This window comes from Tiliqua scincoides, chromosome 5 (assembly GCF_035046505.1).
Source record: "Tiliqua scincoides isolate rTilSci1 chromosome 5, rTilSci1.hap2, whole genome shotgun sequence".
NCBI lineage: Eukaryota > Metazoa > Chordata > Lepidosauria > Squamata > Scincidae > Tiliqua > Tiliqua scincoides.
Window position 1 is genome coordinate 70715074 of NC_089825.1, and position 18950 is coordinate 70734023.

General features: G+C 45.4%; 1 protein-coding gene across 2 annotated transcripts in view; it reads left to right on the plus strand.

Moving 5' to 3' along the window:
• The first annotated feature begins 2113 nt into the window (after positions 1–2113).
• TMEM245 (transmembrane protein 245) overlaps positions 2114–18950 on the plus strand; it is a 71761-nt gene continuing 54924 nt past the window's right edge. For both annotated transcript variants that reach the window (XM_066628688.1, XM_066628689.1), the window contains exons 1-6: positions 2114–2690; positions 4883–5000; positions 6504–6605; positions 9901–10011; positions 11671–11874; positions 16499–16668. In XM_066628688.1, coding sequence (XP_066484785.1) covers positions 2163–2690; positions 4883–5000; positions 6504–6605; positions 9901–10011; positions 11671–11874; positions 16499–16668 — 1233 coding nt within the window. In that variant the 5' untranslated portion in view covers positions 2114–2162. The remainder of the gene's footprint in view (positions 2691–4882; positions 5001–6503; positions 6606–9900; positions 10012–11670; positions 11875–16498; positions 16669–18950) is intronic.

The window sequence follows — 18950 nt, forward strand, 5'->3', positions numbered from 1 at the left end:
TTGTGAGGAGCTCCAAAAGGATCTCTCCAAACTGGCAGAATGGGCAGCAAAATGGCAGATGCGTTTCAATGTAAGTAAGTGTAAAGTCATGCACATTGGAGCAACCTGCTGATTCTAGAAATGGGCTATATCAGATGCAAGGGAGGGCACCAGGATGCAGGTCTCTTGTCATCTGGTATGCTAGTGGCACATTTGATGGGCTGCTGTGAGATACAGGAAGCTGGTCTAGATGGGCCTATGTCCTGATCCAGTGGGGCTGTTCTTATGTATAGGAGCTCAGCAGGACTGCAGCTACTGCAAGACTCAGTTTTGGTGTACCCAGGACACTTTCCATTCTAGTATGAGCCTAAGTACAATGCTACTAATCTCCTGCAATGATTTTCTATATTTGAAATATTTTAGAGAGACTTAGGAGTGTGTTTGGTTTTCCATATTACTGTATCTAGCTGCCAACATCGGGCAGGCAGATACACCTGAGCTCTGCATTAGGAAGACTGGTAGACCTGGGCTCCAAAGACTCTTCCAGCTCTTGCCACTTTCCCCCTATGTGTTTTGCCCCATTCTGCCCGCCCCCACTGCCACCCCCCACTCTGTTTCACCCTGTCCCTCTTTGGGAAGGTGCCCAAAAGAAACTTTGTAACCCCTGATAAAATTGCTCTCAGTGTGTGTGACACGAGGCCAGAGAGGGATAGCTTCCTGTTGCACATCCTGTCATCGGAGTGCTGGTCTCTCTGGAAGGGGTTGTTGTGCTGCGATTGGCTGCTTGGTGTATTCGGTATCCTTTGATCTGCCATAGGAAAGTGGGAGTGACAGGAAGTGAGATTTTCTGATTCTTTTCACTTCCCCACAGCTTCCTATGGCCTTTTAAATTTCCACTACAGCTCTGATGTCAGCGTAGCACTGCTGCCGACCTCTGCAGCAGATCTGTCATCCCGAGGGGGTTAGTGAAGGCTTCCTTGGCCTGCTGACGACTCTCCCCACCCTTTTGGGGGCTTGGGCTGGCTGCAGTTGCGTCAGAGGCAAGTGCTGGGATCCAGGCAGCATCTGTGTTGCTATGAGGGTGGGACTGTCACTGCTCTGATGTGGTGGTGGCTGTGACCGAGCTCATTTTGTATACAAAGAAAATGCTGCTAGTCAACTGTAGCCTCTTCCTTTGTCTTGCTCCTGCAAGTAATAAAGTGGCCACCTGAGAAGGGAACCAGGCAACGTTCAGCGGTAAATTTCAGGGAGTAACTTCTTAGTAAGTACTTCATTAGGCCTGAAGATGCAGGAGAAAGGGGAGAGAAACTGCCTGTGTTTTAGATTTTAGAAATGGGTTATGTCAGAATGCCAGATGCAGGGGAGGGCACCAGGATGCAGGTCTCTTGTTATCTGGTGTGTCCCTGGGGCATTTGGTGGGCCGCTGTGAGATACAGGAAGCTGGACTAGATGGGCCTATGGCCTGATCCAGTGGGGCTGTTCTTATGTTCTGATGTTATATGTTCTTATGTTGCTGTGACTATGAAGCATCTTGGCCACATCACCTCCGTGTCACCTTCCGCACCAGTTTCCCACAGGAGGTGGGTCCAGGGCCCACAGATCCCTTGGGGCAGGAGGCTGCCTGGGCCACTGCTCAGCTGCGCTCAGCCTTCCCCAAGCTTCATGTCTTGGCGGGCTTCATGTCTGCACCCCCCCAGAAACACCCCGCTTGCCCACCCAAGTCTGAAGATTAAAGAAAAATAACCGGTTAAACAAGAAATAAAGTGAAGAGGTCGAAGGTCACGCAACGCCACAAATGACAATGGAGCTTTAATGTGCCAAACCCCTAAGAATTCAGAACACGGAGACGTTTCCGTTTCACTCGATATCAAGGCCTTGTATTGGCCGTTCTAGACAACTACAGTCCCCAGCATTCCCTGCGGTGCGCGTTTTACTTGGGTTTGGCCGTTGTTGTCCAAGGCCTTGTATTGGCCATTCTGGAAAACTACAGTCCCCAGCAATGCCTGCGGCGCCCGTCTTACTTGGGTTTGGTGGTGGTTGTACAAGGGCTTGTATTGGCCGTTCTGGACAACTACAGCCCCCAGCATCCCCTGCGGCGCGCGCTTTACTTGGGGGTTTGGTTGCTATTGACTTGGCGGGGCGGTTTTCTTGAGACGCCGTTGACGGGCCGGGCGAGCGTGTCCATGGCTGAGAGCGGGGACGGCGGGTCCCCCTCCAGCCCGCCCGAGCGGGAGAGCGGCCCGTCCCCGCCCGCGTCGCTGCCGCGCCTGGAGAAGCCGCTGCGCCAGGCCTTCTACAACACCGGGGCGCTGGTGCTGGCCGGGCTGTGCTGCGGGGCGGCCGTGCTGGTCTACTTCATCCTGGAGGCCTTCCTGCGGCCGCTGCTGTGGGCCGTGCTGTGCGGCACCTTCCTGCACCCCTTCAAGAACTCCCTGACGGCGCTGGGCCGGCGCTGGCTCCGCCGACTCCGCCGCTCCGGCACGCCGGTGCTCCTGGCCGCCCTGCTGCTGCCGCTTTGTTTCGCCAACGCCGCCGCCGAGGCGCTGGGCAGGCAGGTGCTGCGACGCCGCCGGCTGCTGCTGCTGCTGGGCGCCGGGGGGCCTGCCCTCTACGGGCTCTACGCGCTCTGCACCTCCCTCGGGGTCCAGGCCGCCTCATCCCAGGCCGCCCGCCTCATCTGCCGCGGGCTGGACTACTTCAGCAGTCTCTGGGTGAGTGCCAGGCCGCGGGAGGAGGTGGGCGCGAGTGGGTGGCTTTCCTGGGCCTGAGCGACTGAGGCACCCGCTTCGAAGCGAGCAAAGCTGCGGCTTCCAGCAGAGCCCCCGTTCTGGCCGCCTTTCTTCGGTGACAGGGTGCAGGCGCCCCTGAAGGGCAGGAAGGTGCAGCTCCTCAGCGTGCTTGAGGGATGGTGGCAGGTGGACACAAAGCTGCATCGTTTAGAACCGAGACTGATTTGTAGTCAGGCAGAGGGTGGCGCTCCAGGACTGAGCAGGACCCGTGAAACAGGCTCCCTCTGAGGCCAGGCTCAGGTCCTGCAAGCTGTGCCTGCAGCCCCAAGGACTGTCCGGAGACAGTGTGCGAGGATTGGATCCCAGCAGTGGCACCTCTTTTTCAGAGCTTAATTATTGAGCTGGGACTACCCCTTGTTATCACTCCCAGACTGGTGGGAAAGCGGAGCCTCAGCTTTTGCAAGTGTTACTGGATTGACACATTGTACAGAATGAGGTGGTAGAACTGCCACCTGTATTAAACTAGCATGTGAAGGAGTGGAGTTCACTGACAGCCCAATCCTATCCCCACTTACCTGGGAGTAAGCCCCAATGATTCTAATGGGACTTACTTCTGAGTAGCAGGCATAGGATTGGGCTGTAAACTGGCATTCTGGTTTACTATAATCAAGCACCTTCTTATGTAGGAAGCATTCAAAAATGCAGTCCTTCCCTTGTAATCTGTACAATGCAGAATTCTGCCGCCTTACTTTAGCAGTGGAAAGTGCAGTGAGATAACTGTACAATCCTGAGTTGTGGGTATATGAACTGGCTTTTGGGTGCATGTCTTGTTTGTTCTGCGCGCTCATATATGCCGTTTTCATTGGGTACAACCCTCTTAGAGCAGCAACAGCATAGGCTGAAATTAGCATGCCTGAGTTTTGTGATTAGAGATTTCTGGAAACCCAAGGTTATGAAGCACATGATACAAGCTGCAAGATCTCAACTTCCATATTAGAGAGAAAAACTCTTTCGCTCTTGACTTTCTGACACTTAAAGTTGGCAGCATTCCTGCCACTAATGAAATATTGAAGACCCTGTTAGAATTCCTATTGGTAATATCACAAGGAAGATCAGAATATGTATTTGCAGGGTCGATTTGATGTTTTAAAAATACTAATTAATGATGATTTAATTTATCTTTAAAAAACAAAATGTTGCTGTGTTCACTTACTTAATATGTATTTTTTCAAAACTCACAGATACGTATAGATATATAACTGACTTTCATATGTAAGAGGCCCATACTAAACATTTATTTTGAAAAAAAAGCTTTGGACGTATCAGAAAATGAATATTAGTTACCAGAGTTGATTGGAACAGAAGTCATTGGAAGGTGAACAGTCTCCAGTTAAACAGAATATTTGGACATTTTTTAAACTTAATTCTGTTAGGATAGTCACCATCACTGGACAGATTTTAAACTTAATTAAAGCAACAGTATTTATGTTATTGAGATCTTTGTCTCTTCAACAGTAAACACACATAATATTTAACAAGCATATGGAGTTTTTTTATTTTTTACAAAAAAATTAATTAAATGTTGATTTTTTTCCAGATACAGGCATGCCCCCATATCCATTGATCCCATAACCACGGTTTCAATTATTGGTGGATGGGGAGGCCATTATCTTACATTGTTCTTGCTTTACTTACAGGTTGTGAATGGAATGCAGCGAGTGAGCAGGCAGGCGGCATAATAGAGGAAGATACTTATGTGATCAGCAAATATGGGGGCACACCTTTATAGGAAAGGGCCATCATTAAAACTTGACTATAGCATCTATCTATATCAGGGATGGCTAGTTGTTAGGTGTCGCAATGTAGGATTAAAAACTTTGGTAATGGAGTATAAGCATATAGTCTATTTATGTAATTACGTTTATGTAATTATTTTGCCTGGAATGGAATATCCCTGTTACTTAAAACTGAAAGGCATTTTTCTTTTCTATATGAATGAAACTATGGGCAAAATAATTGCCTTCCCTTAATAAAAATTTGGTAATTTTGCCAGGGACATGACAAAATTACTGAATCCTGGTATTATAGGCTAGTAGTTGGTCACCCTGGTCTAAACTGATTTGGGTTTGCTGGAAATAAGCACTGATAGGTCTGTTTTTCCTTTTCCTGTTAAGATATGGACCTTGATAGCAGGCTATCTGTTGACTGTATTATTCAAGTGGAACCCAAGCACTGAACGCTATTTGAGAACAATCTCTGTTCCTATCTGGATTATCCTTCTTTTTCATTTGGGTAAGTGGATTGTATGTACATGGATGAAGTGGTTTGGTAGGTTTTGGAGAGACATATTTAAACCATAATTTTTTAGAAATATTTTGTGTGTGCATTAGATATTATAGTGATTGAAACCAAAAAGCCCTATGGAACCCTACACGAGCGCCTTGGATCCTGCGGAGTGGAGCTCCGTGTACCCGCCTCACTCCCTCCCCCCCGGCACACCTCCCCTGCCCTCACTCTGCCCCCCACCGGCCTCCCCTCTCCCCAGAATGCCTTCTCCCCGCCCCCGCCTACCATGCTGTGGCTCGGTAGTCCGGGAGACCGCCAAGCCGCAGAAGCTGGGCAACCGCCTGCGCTAGCCCAGCACTGGCTGGCGCTGAGCTAGCCAAGGTGGGAGTGGTGAGGCTCGCAAGCATGCCTTACGGCACATTTGCAACAGTGATTGGCGGCAAGGAGCCATGCTATAATTCCCTTACTTGGTGTATGGAACAAACTGTTTTTGTTATTTCATCTGTACTTTGGGTCTTCCTTATCTACAGGTTTGAAACTCATGGATTTGACCCAATGTGGGTTCTGAACCCACTTCTGGAGGACTCCCAGAGATTGAGTCACAGATGTTGGATTCCAAATCTGTGGATAAATAGGGCAAACTATGTATTCCTTTGCATTGCTGAATACTTAAGATCCAAAAGTCTTTCACATCATAAAAACGTCTTTTAAAATGCATTAAATGACCATTGAGAGAAAATAGATTGATGGTGAGGACTTCTTGCAGTGCCAATTATATCATGCTATTTAGGTTTAACAGAATGTTCAACTAAAATTTTTGTCCCCAAATTCTGGAGTTTCTTTTTTTTCTTCTCAGCCTCCATGGCAGCTAATATCAATTTAAAATATGCAAATATAATTATAAAAAGATCAAACATAGCACCAAAAAAAGGCAGGGAGATGTACTTTGCTTTCTTCACTCCTTCTCCACACAAAGCGGTTGGTGTTATGTGATATCATTACAACAAAGAGGAGGAAAGGGCACAACCCAAATTTAAAGAAGTACCAGCAGATGAAGGTGGTGATGGTGGCTCTTCTCTTTGCTGGCTTCTTTTTTCTCCTTGCTGGGCGGTTGATGTTTCTGTAACTGTTGGGAGGGGGAAGGGGCACAGTCAAGCTTTAAAATGTTCAGCTTAAGTTTTTGGGTCTTTCATAATAAAGTTTATGCAGGCAATGTCAAAACAATTATTATTCTGTTTATAGTTCTTATGGCTGCTTTATGCAATTTAAGTGCAATCCTAATCCCTTATGTCAGTGCTTTCCAGCACTGACATAAGGGCAGTGCAGCTCTGAGGTAAGGGAACAAACATTCCCTTACTTTGAGGAGGCCTCCGTGAGTGACACCCAACTGCAGGATGCAGCACGTGTCCCATTGGCACTGCTGGAAAGCACTGACATAAGGGGTTAGGATTGCACCCTTATTTATCTAAAATAGTGTCAAGTTTATTAATGGAAAAATATTTATTTTAGCTTCTGCAGCAGGCTCTTGGAGGATTCCAGTATTTCTAGTTATAGTTATCTTAATGACTGTAGGAATGTTGCATGAGCAACCAAGTGGAAAGGAATCTTCAGGTAAGAAATTGTTACTTTTCTTGTCCATTTAAGGCACAGTGCTGAGAACAGAATATAATTATTGTATTTATTCATTTATTTTAAAATATATATACTCTGCCTTCTTTCCCTGCAGGAAACCCAAGATAACTTATATCGAATTGAAAACAAAATATAAAACAAAACAGATTAATTATATTTTATTTAATTGGACCTAATGATTATGGGACATAATTTTCTATTGGATATAACTGGACCTCTGTTGGTGTATTTATTTATTTAATTTATAAATCGATAAAAACCAACAATACGCAAATGAAAAAAATCAATAAACAATGCAATAGAACAATGCAAACTACAATTAAAAATAAAAACATATATACCTACTAAAATGCACATTGAGTCATTATTCATGAGGGTTCCGTTCCCAGAACTCACATGCATGGCAAAAGTCGCATTAAAGCAAATCCATTTAAAAAACAATGTCCCTTTGCTAGGCAATTTAAAAACAACCTTGCTGCTCTTTGTGATCTAAGACAGAGTCATTAGGCAGACAATTCATTAATCAGTTTCTCTTCAGGCGCTTAGAAAGACTTCACTCCAAGACAGCAACACCTCCCTTCACCCAGAGCACAGCACTGGGAAAGAATGGAAAGTGATTATCATTCTTTCAGGTGCTCAGGGGGAAGGCAGGGGTTGCTTGCCCGGGAGTGAAGCTATTCTAAGTGCCTGGAGAGAGAATGATTTATGTCAACTGGCTGCCTTCTCTTGCATTAACGAGTTATTGTTAAATGACATTTTTCCTTTAATTTAAAGAGTCCTTCTCATCACGTTGAGGTAAAACTGTGGGTGAAAAATACATGGATAATTAGGTTATATCTGTAGCTGTAAATGTCATACAATTATGGCACATATCCTGATTCACTACAAGCACATCTAATGCAAATATGCAAAAGTCTCCATCCATGCTTTTTATTTATTTACAGATTTCTAACCTGCTTTCCCTCATTGCTAGGCATTCAAAGTATCTTACAAACAGTTACTTTATTTGTGTGTGTGTGTGTGTAAAACAGTAACTATATTTTATATATATAAACACACACACAGGTTGTGTCTCATTATTCACGAAGGTTCCATTCCAAGAACTCACATGGATGGCAAAAAATGCACTAAAGCAAGTCAATTTAAAAAACAAAGTCCCTTTGCTCTGATGATTTAAAAGCAGCCTTGCTGACCTTTTGAAATGCACACAGTCAATCTGTCTCTCTTCAGGCACTTAGGCTTCACTAGGAGGAAGCAATCCCTCCCTTCACCAGGAGCTGCGGTGAGGGGGAAAGAATAGAGAAGGTGATAGTCACTGCCATTTAGCCTTCTTTCACATGCTCCGGGGAAAGGGAGGGCTAAATGACTGGTTTTTTTAGATTTATAGAGTACTTCTCATCTCGTTGAGATAGAAAAATCTGTAGATAATTAAGTTATACTTGTAATCACTTGCATGATTATCTCTCTACAACAGTAAAAAGTGTTTTTAAAAGGATGGATTTTTTCCCCTTCTCCGGGGATCAGCACATTCCTTCTCATTTGCAGTGGCCATTTGTGCTGAGTCAAATGTGTGTATAAAAAATCAGTGTATAACAGGGTTGGACCTGTACATATATACAGAGTGAACCAAAAGTAGGTGGACAGTAAATGATAACATTTATTTTGAGATTACCTATATACAGTTATATTTTGAGATTACATATACAGTTATATTTACTAATACAATTAAATATAATTTAATATCATATAACACAAATGCCATAGTTATAATGAACACCATCGTTATAGTATAACTCTAACAGAAACCCTATTCCACCTACTGTCCACCTACTTTTGGTTCATCCTTTATATAAATAAAACAGTAAAATGTCCTAAAAATAGTGAATCAACCTTAAACATTCATTAACAGCCTAGAGTAAGATAAAAAAATCAGCAGCAAATAGTGAAACAATAAAAAGACAGCCCATAAAAACTAAACAGCATAAAACTCCCTTTTTAAAAAGCCCTAAACTTGGAAGGTGAGTGTAAAAGAAAATTACTTTAGGCCCTGCCAGGAAGCCTCTAAGGAAGGAGAGGTTCTTAAGCGAAGAGACAGGGAATTCTATAGAACTGGTACCACCATGGAGAGGGCCCTACTTCTAGCCACCGCCCCTTTCTTTTCCACCAATGGCGGTACCCACAAAAGAACTCTCTCCAATGATCAGAGAGGACAAGGACGAGAGGATGATTGTATAGAAGAAGGTGGTCTCTTAAATACCCTGGCTCTAAGCCATTTCCTTTCTTAACTTACGGTTATTTAGACCTCTGGTTCCCAATCTGTGGTCAATAGGAATTGATTTTGCTGCCCTTTTGCTCAAATCCTAAACACCCTCGAGAACAATCCTGGCATATGTTAGATGCAAGACAGACTACATGCTTTTATACGGAACACAGTAAACTATTCAGGAAAACTGATGTTCTCTTCATGGCTTATCAAGGAAGGACGGTAGGGACAAAGGTTTCTCCTGTCACTTTGGCCAGATGGTTAAGATCCTGTATTTCATTGGCTTATGAAGCATTGGGTTTGCAGCCTCCAGTGGGAATTCAGGCATACTCACTCAGGGACACTGCCACTTTGACAGCCTTCGATGGGATCACATCCTTGTTGGAGATTTGTCGTGCGACTACGTGGTCTTCCCCGCATACCTTCCTAAAACACTATAAAATAGATTCCTAAGACTCTGCTGATGCCACCTTTAGAAGGAGAGTCCTTCGGAAGGTGCTTACTGTTCAGCTTGCTTTGCCCATAGGGTGGGTCCTGGCAGCCAGCCCATCCTTTGATGAGGACCAGTGCTGGTGAGGCTGTTGGCTGATGTGGCTGCCTGGGAGCCCAAGATACGTTGGGGAGAAGGACCAGGGTGGCCTAACCCCCTTCCCCTGCATCCCTGCTGAGGCCTTTGGGGCTGGGCTGGCCATGCTTGGGTCAGTCCTGACAGGGCCCTGCCACAACATCTCATGGATCCAACCAACTTCGGCATCCCCAGGGTGTTACACATTTGGTCTAATTAAATAATTAACTGGGTCAGGCAGCTGCTTCCATGTACACTGTATGCGGTATGTGTGTGAATTACAGCACAATAAATTTGACACTACAAAGTATGTGTACATTTTCTTGAGATACCCTGTAGTTTCACCGAGAAAACGAACAACAACAAAACTTTTAAAAAGATATTCTTCTTGATATCTTATTTATACGTGAATCTCTCTCTCTCTCTCACTGGGTTTGTTTTTTTAGGGGTAGAACTTCCTAGTCAGGTGATTTCTATTGCAACGTCTACAATTGCCATGGCAATATCTGTTACTGGTTTTGAATCAAGTCATGAAGAATGTCCATCACAACCTTCAGGTGACTGAATACTCTGTAAGAATACTAGAAATTTTTCAATATGGTTTGCATGCTTTAGCTTGTTCTTTGAATTTACATTAGTGGGATTGCTGTGAGGGTGGGGTAAAGGTGAAACCTTTTTATATGGGATTTTTGATCTGTGGATTTATCAGAATGCACATCAGGTGGGGGGGAATTCAGAGTTGCACACACTTTTGCATATTGTCGAAGGCCTCCTTCGCCCTGCGCTGAGAACACTGAAAAATGGCTGTACCTTGTGCAGGTGCAGAAATAGCCCCTGCAGCCATTGGCTTCGTGATATTGCACACAAGTGCAGAATATGCTGCAAAAATCTTGCAAGCTCCCGGCTGTCAATGAGGCTCTTCAATATCATGTTCCATGGGAATGGAGTCAGTTGCTGGGAGTGGAAGAGGGGAGGGCAAGAGAAAAATCTCTGTAGACTGAGTGAGTGCAGCAAAGAGGAACTGGAGCTGCTTCAGATTGCTTATCCCTGCAGAAGATTCTAATGCAGATGTTTTCCATTCTGCAATTGCATACACATGCCAGGCAGGTGGAAAAGTGGTATTAAACAGAGGGGATTGCTTTAAACAACCCGCAGAGTGTTTTCCTCCAACTTGTTTTGTTTGCCTTTCTCGGAGCCAAAACTGAGGAAGAAAACCAGGCACTCTCTCTGCCAAATTCCTTCCTGCTCCTCCTTCAGACTGAGATGGTGCAGGCTCTCTGTGCTCCAACCTCCTAGGCTACACAAGCAAAACAGCCCAGCAAACAAATCTTCTGATTATTCCTAAACATTATATTTAAAAGCTCAGCATCCTGCTTATGAAACAAGCAAAGACAACAAGCAACAGGTGGGTGCTGAGCACAGGAGCAAGGAGGTGGTGAGGGGATGAGATTAAGAACTACTGCCATTGGGCCCAATCCTGTGGTCCACACCGCTCCTCTGCGGCATAGACCACAGTCGCAAATGTGTTGTATAGTCCATGGGGCTTACTTTATGGTAAGCGTGGATAGGATTGCAGCTTTCATGGATTACAAATATACTAGTGGTATAAGAAATTCATTTTGAGATGCTGGGAATGTGAGGGGTACAGCAATACCTTGGCTTTCATTCACCTGACTTTCTTCACTTATTCTTTCATTCTCAGTTACAACCACATTTCAAACTTCCTCCACCTGCTTTCCTCTTTCATGACATTATTGATGTTCTTATGTTTTTCTGTTTTATTTACGTAGACTTGACATGCATTTGCACGTGTTCACATTTTTCACCAACCAGAATAAATTTGCAAGCTAAATAAGCCTATACTTTGACATTCATTTTGACTTTCTTCCATGCTTTGATCCCTAACTAGTTGAAAGAGCAAGGTATTGCCCTATTTAAGCTTTTGATTAAAGGCAGCTGGCAACACTGTGTTCTTTTCTTTTGAGTCTATAGGCAAAACATATTACTCGTATTTGCTGGAAGAGTGGCAGATGTAAATATTTCACTGAAACGTCTCTAGTTGAAAAGAATACGTCTGTGACTTTGATTTCATTATAATTGGAAATGCTTCTTTAAGCCAGTCTAGATCTGGGTATGTAAGGTAGTGATTGCTGATATTTGTTTGGTTGTTGGATCAAGTTACAGCACATTGATCTAACAAGATATATTTCTTCTAGGAAGTACAGAAAGTGATTATTCTACATCATCTCCTTCAGCTTCTCCATCCACTGGGAGTGGCAGAAGGAGGCCTGAGATTGGAGCACTTCTTAAAAAGAAGAAGACTAGTGATATCTATTTTGTACTGCTGGCATGGGCTATTGTCATAGTCCAGATTTGGTTGAATCTTTGGATAATTCAGTTGCTGCCAGTGCCTGTTGCAGGTCAGTTATAATATTGGCTTCTATTATTTTGCTAAATCATTTAGTTGGAAAGTCTTGAATCAATTACTGTAATGTGCTGCTTAGAGTGCAATTCTAAGATTGTGCTGGGCTGGCACAAGTCCCTTGTGCATGCCCAGGAGTGTTGCAAACGTGTCGTAAAGCATGTTTGTGCTTACTCCTGAGTCGACCAGGCTGGTACAGAGATGTGCGCCGGCCCATGGAGGCTGCATTCAGCTTCCACAGCGCTGAAACAGGGTGAGTTCATGCCTGCCGAGCTTGGCTGACTTGAGGGGGGGCATGGGGAGGTTGGGGAGGAGGTGTTCCGGGGGAGGGCAAGTGGTGGGCAGGCCCATGAGCGAGTGACGGGAGAGGAGGGGGTGGGATTGGGACCTGGAGATTATGCTGAATCCTGACCCCATTCCCGATCAGTTCGGGGCAACTCCGGGCTGCTTGGATCTGCGCCTCCTCTCTAGGCCCCCGACCCCCTCCTGCTGAGGAGTATCCTGAGTGCATTCGGATACAGGCCCGTCCCTTGGAGAAAGGGTCCCCCCAGGGGATTGTTTCCCTCTTCTCCAGGATGAGGTCCTCCAGCCCCAAGACTTCCCACCTGGGCAGCTGAGGAGCTGCACGCCTGAGGTTGGGACAAAGTCCCCAGAAGTCTCCCCATGGTCCTTCTCTGCTTGCCTCTGCTTCTCCAGGTCAGCCACCAAGGCTTCAAGGGAGTGGACGCATTTCCTGAGACCCTGGAGCTACTTGCACTGAGGACAGACCCTTGACTTATGCCCCAGTGGCATATAGTCATACATGTTACACTCAATGCAAAACACTGGATAGCTCCCACCCTGCTGCTGGCTGTCTGACTGCTTAGCTTTTTTTTTTTGCTTTTTTTTAGGGGTACTTAAAAAACCCTACACTGGTTTGCTGCCCCTCTTCTCAAGGGAAGAGAAGGGCGGTGTCTAGGGCCCTGGCTTCCTTGCCCTGGTGCTGAACTCGCACACATGCAAAACTCGCGGTGCCTTACCTGGCACTTGGTTCCCAAGGCACTGGGTTCCCAGAGGCCACATGTACTTCTGCAGAGAGGCTCATGAGATGGCAGGCACTAACTTTATACCCCTAGCTAGCTCCTCCTCCCTCCCTCCTTGCTGATTGAAAGGGGGCTGGTTTTCCCAGGTGAGATTATAAAAGCTCAAGAAGACAAAATGCTGCTGATGGGCTTAATCCACTCTGCAGGCTCCTGAATGGGTTGCTTGGATTAACCTAATGGGTCTCTTATCAGCTCCTAGAGAAGAAGTCTGGGAACATTAGGTCTCTTTTCTAGGCTGAAGAGGCCCAAACGCCGTAGCCTTTCCTCATAAGGAAGGTGCCCCAGTCCCGTAATCATCTTAGTCGCTCTCTTTTGCACCTTTTCCATTTCCACTATGTCTTTTTTGAGATGTGGCGACCAGAACTGGACACAATACTCCAGGTGTGGCCTTACCGTAGATTTGTACAACGGCATTATAATACTAGCCGTTTTGTTCTCAATACCCTTCCTAATGATCCCAAGCATAGAATTGGCCTTCTTCACTGCCACCGCACATTGGGTCGACACTTTCATCGACCTGTCCACCACCACCCCAAGATCTCTCTCCTGATCTGTCACAGACAGCTCAGAACCCATCAGCCTATATCTAAAGTTTTGATTTTTTGCCCCAATGTGCATGACTTTACACTTACTGACATTGAAGCGCATCTGCCATTTTGTTGCCCATTCTGCCAGTCTGGAGAGATCCTTCTGGAGCTCCTCACAATCACTTCTGGTCTTCACCACTCGGAAAAGTTTGGTGTCATCTGCAAACTTAGCCACCTCACTGCTCAACCCTGTCTCCAGGTCATTTATGAAGAGGTTGAAAAGCACCGGTCCCAGGACAGATCCTTGGGGCACACCGCTTTTCACCTCTCTCCATTGTGAAAATTGCCCATTGACACCCACTCTCTGCTTCCTGGCCTCCAACCAGTTCTCAGTCCACGAGAGGACCTGTCCTCTAATTCCCTGACTGTGGAGTTTTTTCAGTAGCCTTTGGTGAGGGACCGTGTCAAACACCTTCTGAAAGTCCAGATATATAATGTCCACGGATTCTCCCGCATCCACATGCCTGTTGACCTTTTCAAAGAATTCTATAAGGTTTGTGAGGCAAGACTTACCCTTACAGAAGCCATGCTGACTCTCCCTCAGCAAGGCCTGTTCGTCTATGTGTTTTGAGATCCTATCTTTGATGAGGCATTCCACCATCTTACCCGGTATGGATGTTAGGCTGACCGGCCTATAGTTTCCCGGGTCCCCCCTCTTTCCCTTTTTAAAGATAGGCGTGACATTTGCTATCCTCCAATCTTCTGGCACCGTGGCCGTTTTGAGGGACAAGTTGCATACCTTAGTCAAGAGATCTGCAACTTCATTCTTCAATTCCTTAATAACCCTTGGGTGGTTGCCATCAGGGCCCGGTGACTTATTGATCTTTAATTTATCAATGTGGTCTGAAACATCTTCTCTTTTAACCTCTATCTGACTTAACTCCTCGGTTAGGAGGGGCCGTTCGGGCAGCGGTATCTGCCCGAGGTCTTCTGCCGTGAAGACAGATGCAAAGAACTCATTTAATTTCTCTGCCATCTCTAAGTCTCCTTTTATCTCCCCTTTCCTTCCCTCACCATCTAGAGGGCCAACCGCTTCTCTGGCGGGTTTCCTGCTTCTAACATATTTGAAGAAGCTTTTATTATTCCCCTTAATGTTGCTGGCCATGCGTTCCTCATAGTCTTGCTTGGCCTCCAGTATCACCTTCTTACATTTTTTTTTGCCACAGTTTATGTTCCTTTTTATTCTCCTCATTAGGGCAAGACTTCCATTTACCGAAGGAAGCTTCCTTGCGCTTCACAGCCTCTCTAACTTGGCTGGTTAGCCATGCGGGCACCCTCCTGGATTTAGTGGAACCCTTCTTTCTTTGCGGTATACACCTCTGCTGGGCCTCTATTACTGTTGTTTTAAACAGCCTCCATGCACTCTGGAGAGATTGGACTCTTTTTACCCTCCCTTTCAACCTCCTTTTAACCAGCCTCCTCATTTGAGGGAAGTCCGCCCGTCGGAAGTCAAGGGTTTTTGTTAGAGATTTGCCTGGTATTCTTCCCCCAACATGCACATCAAAACGGATCGCAGCATGATCACTGTTCCCCAATGGCTCAGTAACGTTTACATCTCTAACCAGGTCCTGCGTACCGCACAATATTAAATCCAGAGTCACCTGTCCTCTGGTGGGCTCCGTGACTAGCTGATCTAAGCCACAGTCATTTAGCACGTCAAGAAATCTGTCAACTACATTTCCACAGTAATGTAAAAGAGGTACAATGAAATACAAAATCTAATTACTAGTATTTTTCAATACAATAAAGAGATTTATAGTTATTACTCCCCCTTGTATGTCCCAATTTATAATGCGCTCCCCTCTTGTATATGCAACTTTTATAATGCACTCCCCTCTTACAGGTCCCATTTTTATAATGTAGCCCCTTCTTGTAGCTCCCTTGTAGGTGCTGGGACACCTTCCTTATGAGGAAAGGCTACCGCGTTTGGGCCTCTTCAGCCTAGAAAAGAGGCGCCTGAGGGGGTTATGATTGAGACATACAAAATTATGCAGGGGATGGACAGAGCGGATAGAGAGATGCTCTTTACACTCTCACATAACACCAGAACCAGGGGACATCCTCGGCCTGTCTCCTCAGAAGTCAGCCCCAGTGGAGTCAACGGGGCTTCCTCCCTGGGAAGTGTGGACAGGAATGCAGCTCACCTCGCTCCTTCCTGCCCATTGCCTCAGCAGTGCTGCGTCTCTGCGCTTCTCCGACCAGCCTCGCCTCTTCCGTTCAGCCCCCTGCCCGCTGCAGGGCGAAGGAAGGAAGAGCGCAGGGAAGAGGTGCCCGGCTGCCCCCCCGCACCTGCTCGCAGTGGGGCGCCTGCTCGCAGTGGGGCGCGGAGAGCAGGTCCAGGCGCGGAGAGCAGCCTCTGCCTGCCTGCCTGCCGAGGAAGGAGCTGCTGTGTGCGCGGGGGGGGGGAGTGAGGCACCCTCGGGGCTGGGCTGGCTGGGCGGAGGCCAAGGGGAAGGCGCCCCGCTTCCAGCCCCCACTAGGGAGCCGCATCAGAGGACTGAAAGAGCCGCATGCGGCTCTGAAAACACAGGTTGCCAACCCCAGATCTATACCAACACCTCCTGAAGAACACCTCAAATGCTAAGTTTCCTGAGATATTAGATTGACATTTGTTAAGTTGGCCTCAGTATAAAAAGGGATTCAGGGTACAATCCCGAAGGTGCCCTAGGCCAGCACAAACCCCCTTGCGCTGGCTGAAGAGTGTTGCATAAGTGCCATAAGGGGAGAGAGAAGTTTATCATATGTGGCTGTTACGTTAAGCAAGTTTGGCTACCGCTGGGCTATTATATACTGGAAATCTATTTTCTAGAAATGTTTGTTTCAAGTGAGCAAAAGTGGCTTTTTTAAGTGATTCAGGGCACTGAGGAGAAAAATGTAACAAGTTTAGCCTTCTACAATGTAATGAAAAGAGTTTGTGATTCCTTGATTCTTAGTTACTTTTTTATTATTGCAGTGTGGGTTCTCAAAAAGCTTGTGGTCCACTTTGGAGTAGTGAACTTCTTGATGAGTCATTGCAGCAGTTGGTGGTATGTCTTGAGAGACTTTGTGACAGAGCGTCAGGAGGCACTTGCACCACGACCAATCAAGGGGCTTGGCAGAGTGATTCTAAAACTAGACAGTAAGGTAAAGGTTTTTAAGCATGTATACATTTTGGATTCCACTCCAAACTGTTTATAAATGCATTTCATAATTTTAAGGGATCTGTATTCACATGTTAAAATGCCAGTTGTAATCATACTGATAAAGTATTAGGGCATAAACAGTAAAATTTACTGCTTATACAATTTTTAGTATCTTTACAATCGTGTTAAAGTCGATATTTATTTGTCCGTAATTATGGGATAAAGCTGAACAAATTTTAAAAGAAAAAACCCTCCTGGAAAAGCCTTTTTTAAAAATTCAGTGAACTTGTTCAAAATAAAAATATAAAAAAGGCTGATTCTAGCCAGAATTAATCATGACCAGTATTGAGGAGGAATTTCATTCCATATGTTCATGCTTCTGTACTTTAATCTTTTTCATTAAACATTTTTTTTAAAACTTGCTATTAACGGGCTCTCAGTGATCATGCATATAAGTTACTTATCAGGTCCATGCTTGGGTTAAGAATGCTGGAGTGTCAGGTGCTTGCCCCACTCTGCTATTTTCAGGGATAGAAGCCCTCTACTCTCACAGTGAAATCCATCGTAGGTAGGTTGCTTCTGGGATGAAGGTTCCAGGCAGTCTAGTTTGTACCCAGTGTCCCAGTGATCAAGCTGTGGAGCCGTAGTTTTAGAAGACTGGGGAAAGGGAATCTGACAGAATAGGGTGGATGGCGTTTGAGTGAGCTGCAAAAATTGTATTTTTAAAATTCCATCTCTATTTTGTTCTTTAAAGACACCTCTTTCAGTATCAAGTAATAATCCAAGATGGATAGAGTTTTTCCCCTGTGTTCTTTTCCAGTTTCCTTCCCCTGCTTCAGTAGTCTTTGTGTCTTTCAAGTTTTCTGTCTTGTCTGTTTTACAATCTAGTGTTACATTTGTATAGATCTGCTTTTCATATGTAAATCAGCATTGTTAAGTAAAATTTAAACTTTTTTATGTGAGTCAGAGCAGTACTATTTCAGATGCATAAAATCAGGTACCAATTTTTTTATTAGCCTGAACCAGAACAACTTCACTAGCAGCTGAGCCAAACCAGTGATTCTCCTTGTTCCTTGCCTATGACTTCTCAGGCCATGCTTGCACTTTCTCCCAGACATCCTAAGGTCAACCTATGGACACTGATCAGTTCCATGCCAGTCTTCTCTCTCCTTCAACTTTGTGGGGAAGACCAGAGTGCAACACTTTATTGGTGAGAACAGTGTAACTGGATCACTGTTAGCAGCAACAACTGGTCCTAGCATGAGTGGACTGCAGCAGGATCAGGGGCTCAGCCGTCACATTGGTGATAGCAGACTAGACACATTTCTTTTCTTCCCACTAGGGAGTGTTGCTGCCTGTCTGCCTTCCTTGACCTTCCTGTTCTGCAAGCAAGGGCCTTTAAGCCTCCTTTGAGCATTTTGGTGGAGAGACAATTTTCTTCTTCCTTACTTAAAAAAGCAGGGGAGACAGGAATATTACATCCAAAGGAAAGTCCAAAAGTGGTCCAAAGTACCACTGCTCTTTCTGAAACCAGTGGTGCTGAGGAAGGGAGCGAAAATCTAGAGCCGAATCAAGCACTGAGGCTTTCTCCAACTTGGATACCTTCTTGTGTGATGAAACCAAATTCCTTACTTGAGTTCAGCAGTTAGTGTCAAAAAAAGTGCAAGGTTCCTTCTCCTCTGAAGCATCTCTGAGAGACTCCAGTGAGTCCTGTGTAGGTATTTTTGTTTCCCAAGTTGCAGCTCCTGTCACTTTTGAAGCAGAGTCGGTCAGAGGGCACAGATGCAGGGGAGGGGGGAATATCTAGACTCCTTCATTTGTACTGAGAGCCTCAAAGATACCTTCCAATCTGTTGTGATTTAGGCCCAAATCCTAACCAACTTTCCAGCACTGGCATAGCTGTGCCAATGGGATGTATGCTACATCCTGCAGTTGGGTTGCACTGATGGAATCCTCTTCAAAGTAAGGGGATGTTTGTTCCCTTACTTCAGAGCTGCATTGCCCTTATGTCAGTGCTGGAAAGTGAGTTAGAACTGCGCCCTTAGTCACTTCTGTTGCTGTCTCCTTTCTGGAGGAGAGCAAGTTGTTGGCAAGAATCCTGTAGAGCAGTGGTGACCAACCTTGTTATGACGTGTACCACCATTTAGGATTTTGTATCTTGGGTGTGCCACTCAAACGATCCTTTCTCTTAACAAATTGGCTGATATCAGGTATAAATAAAACACAATTATCTTCAGAAAGACTTGTCCATTCAGGCCTATTAGGGTGACCAGATGCTCCTCC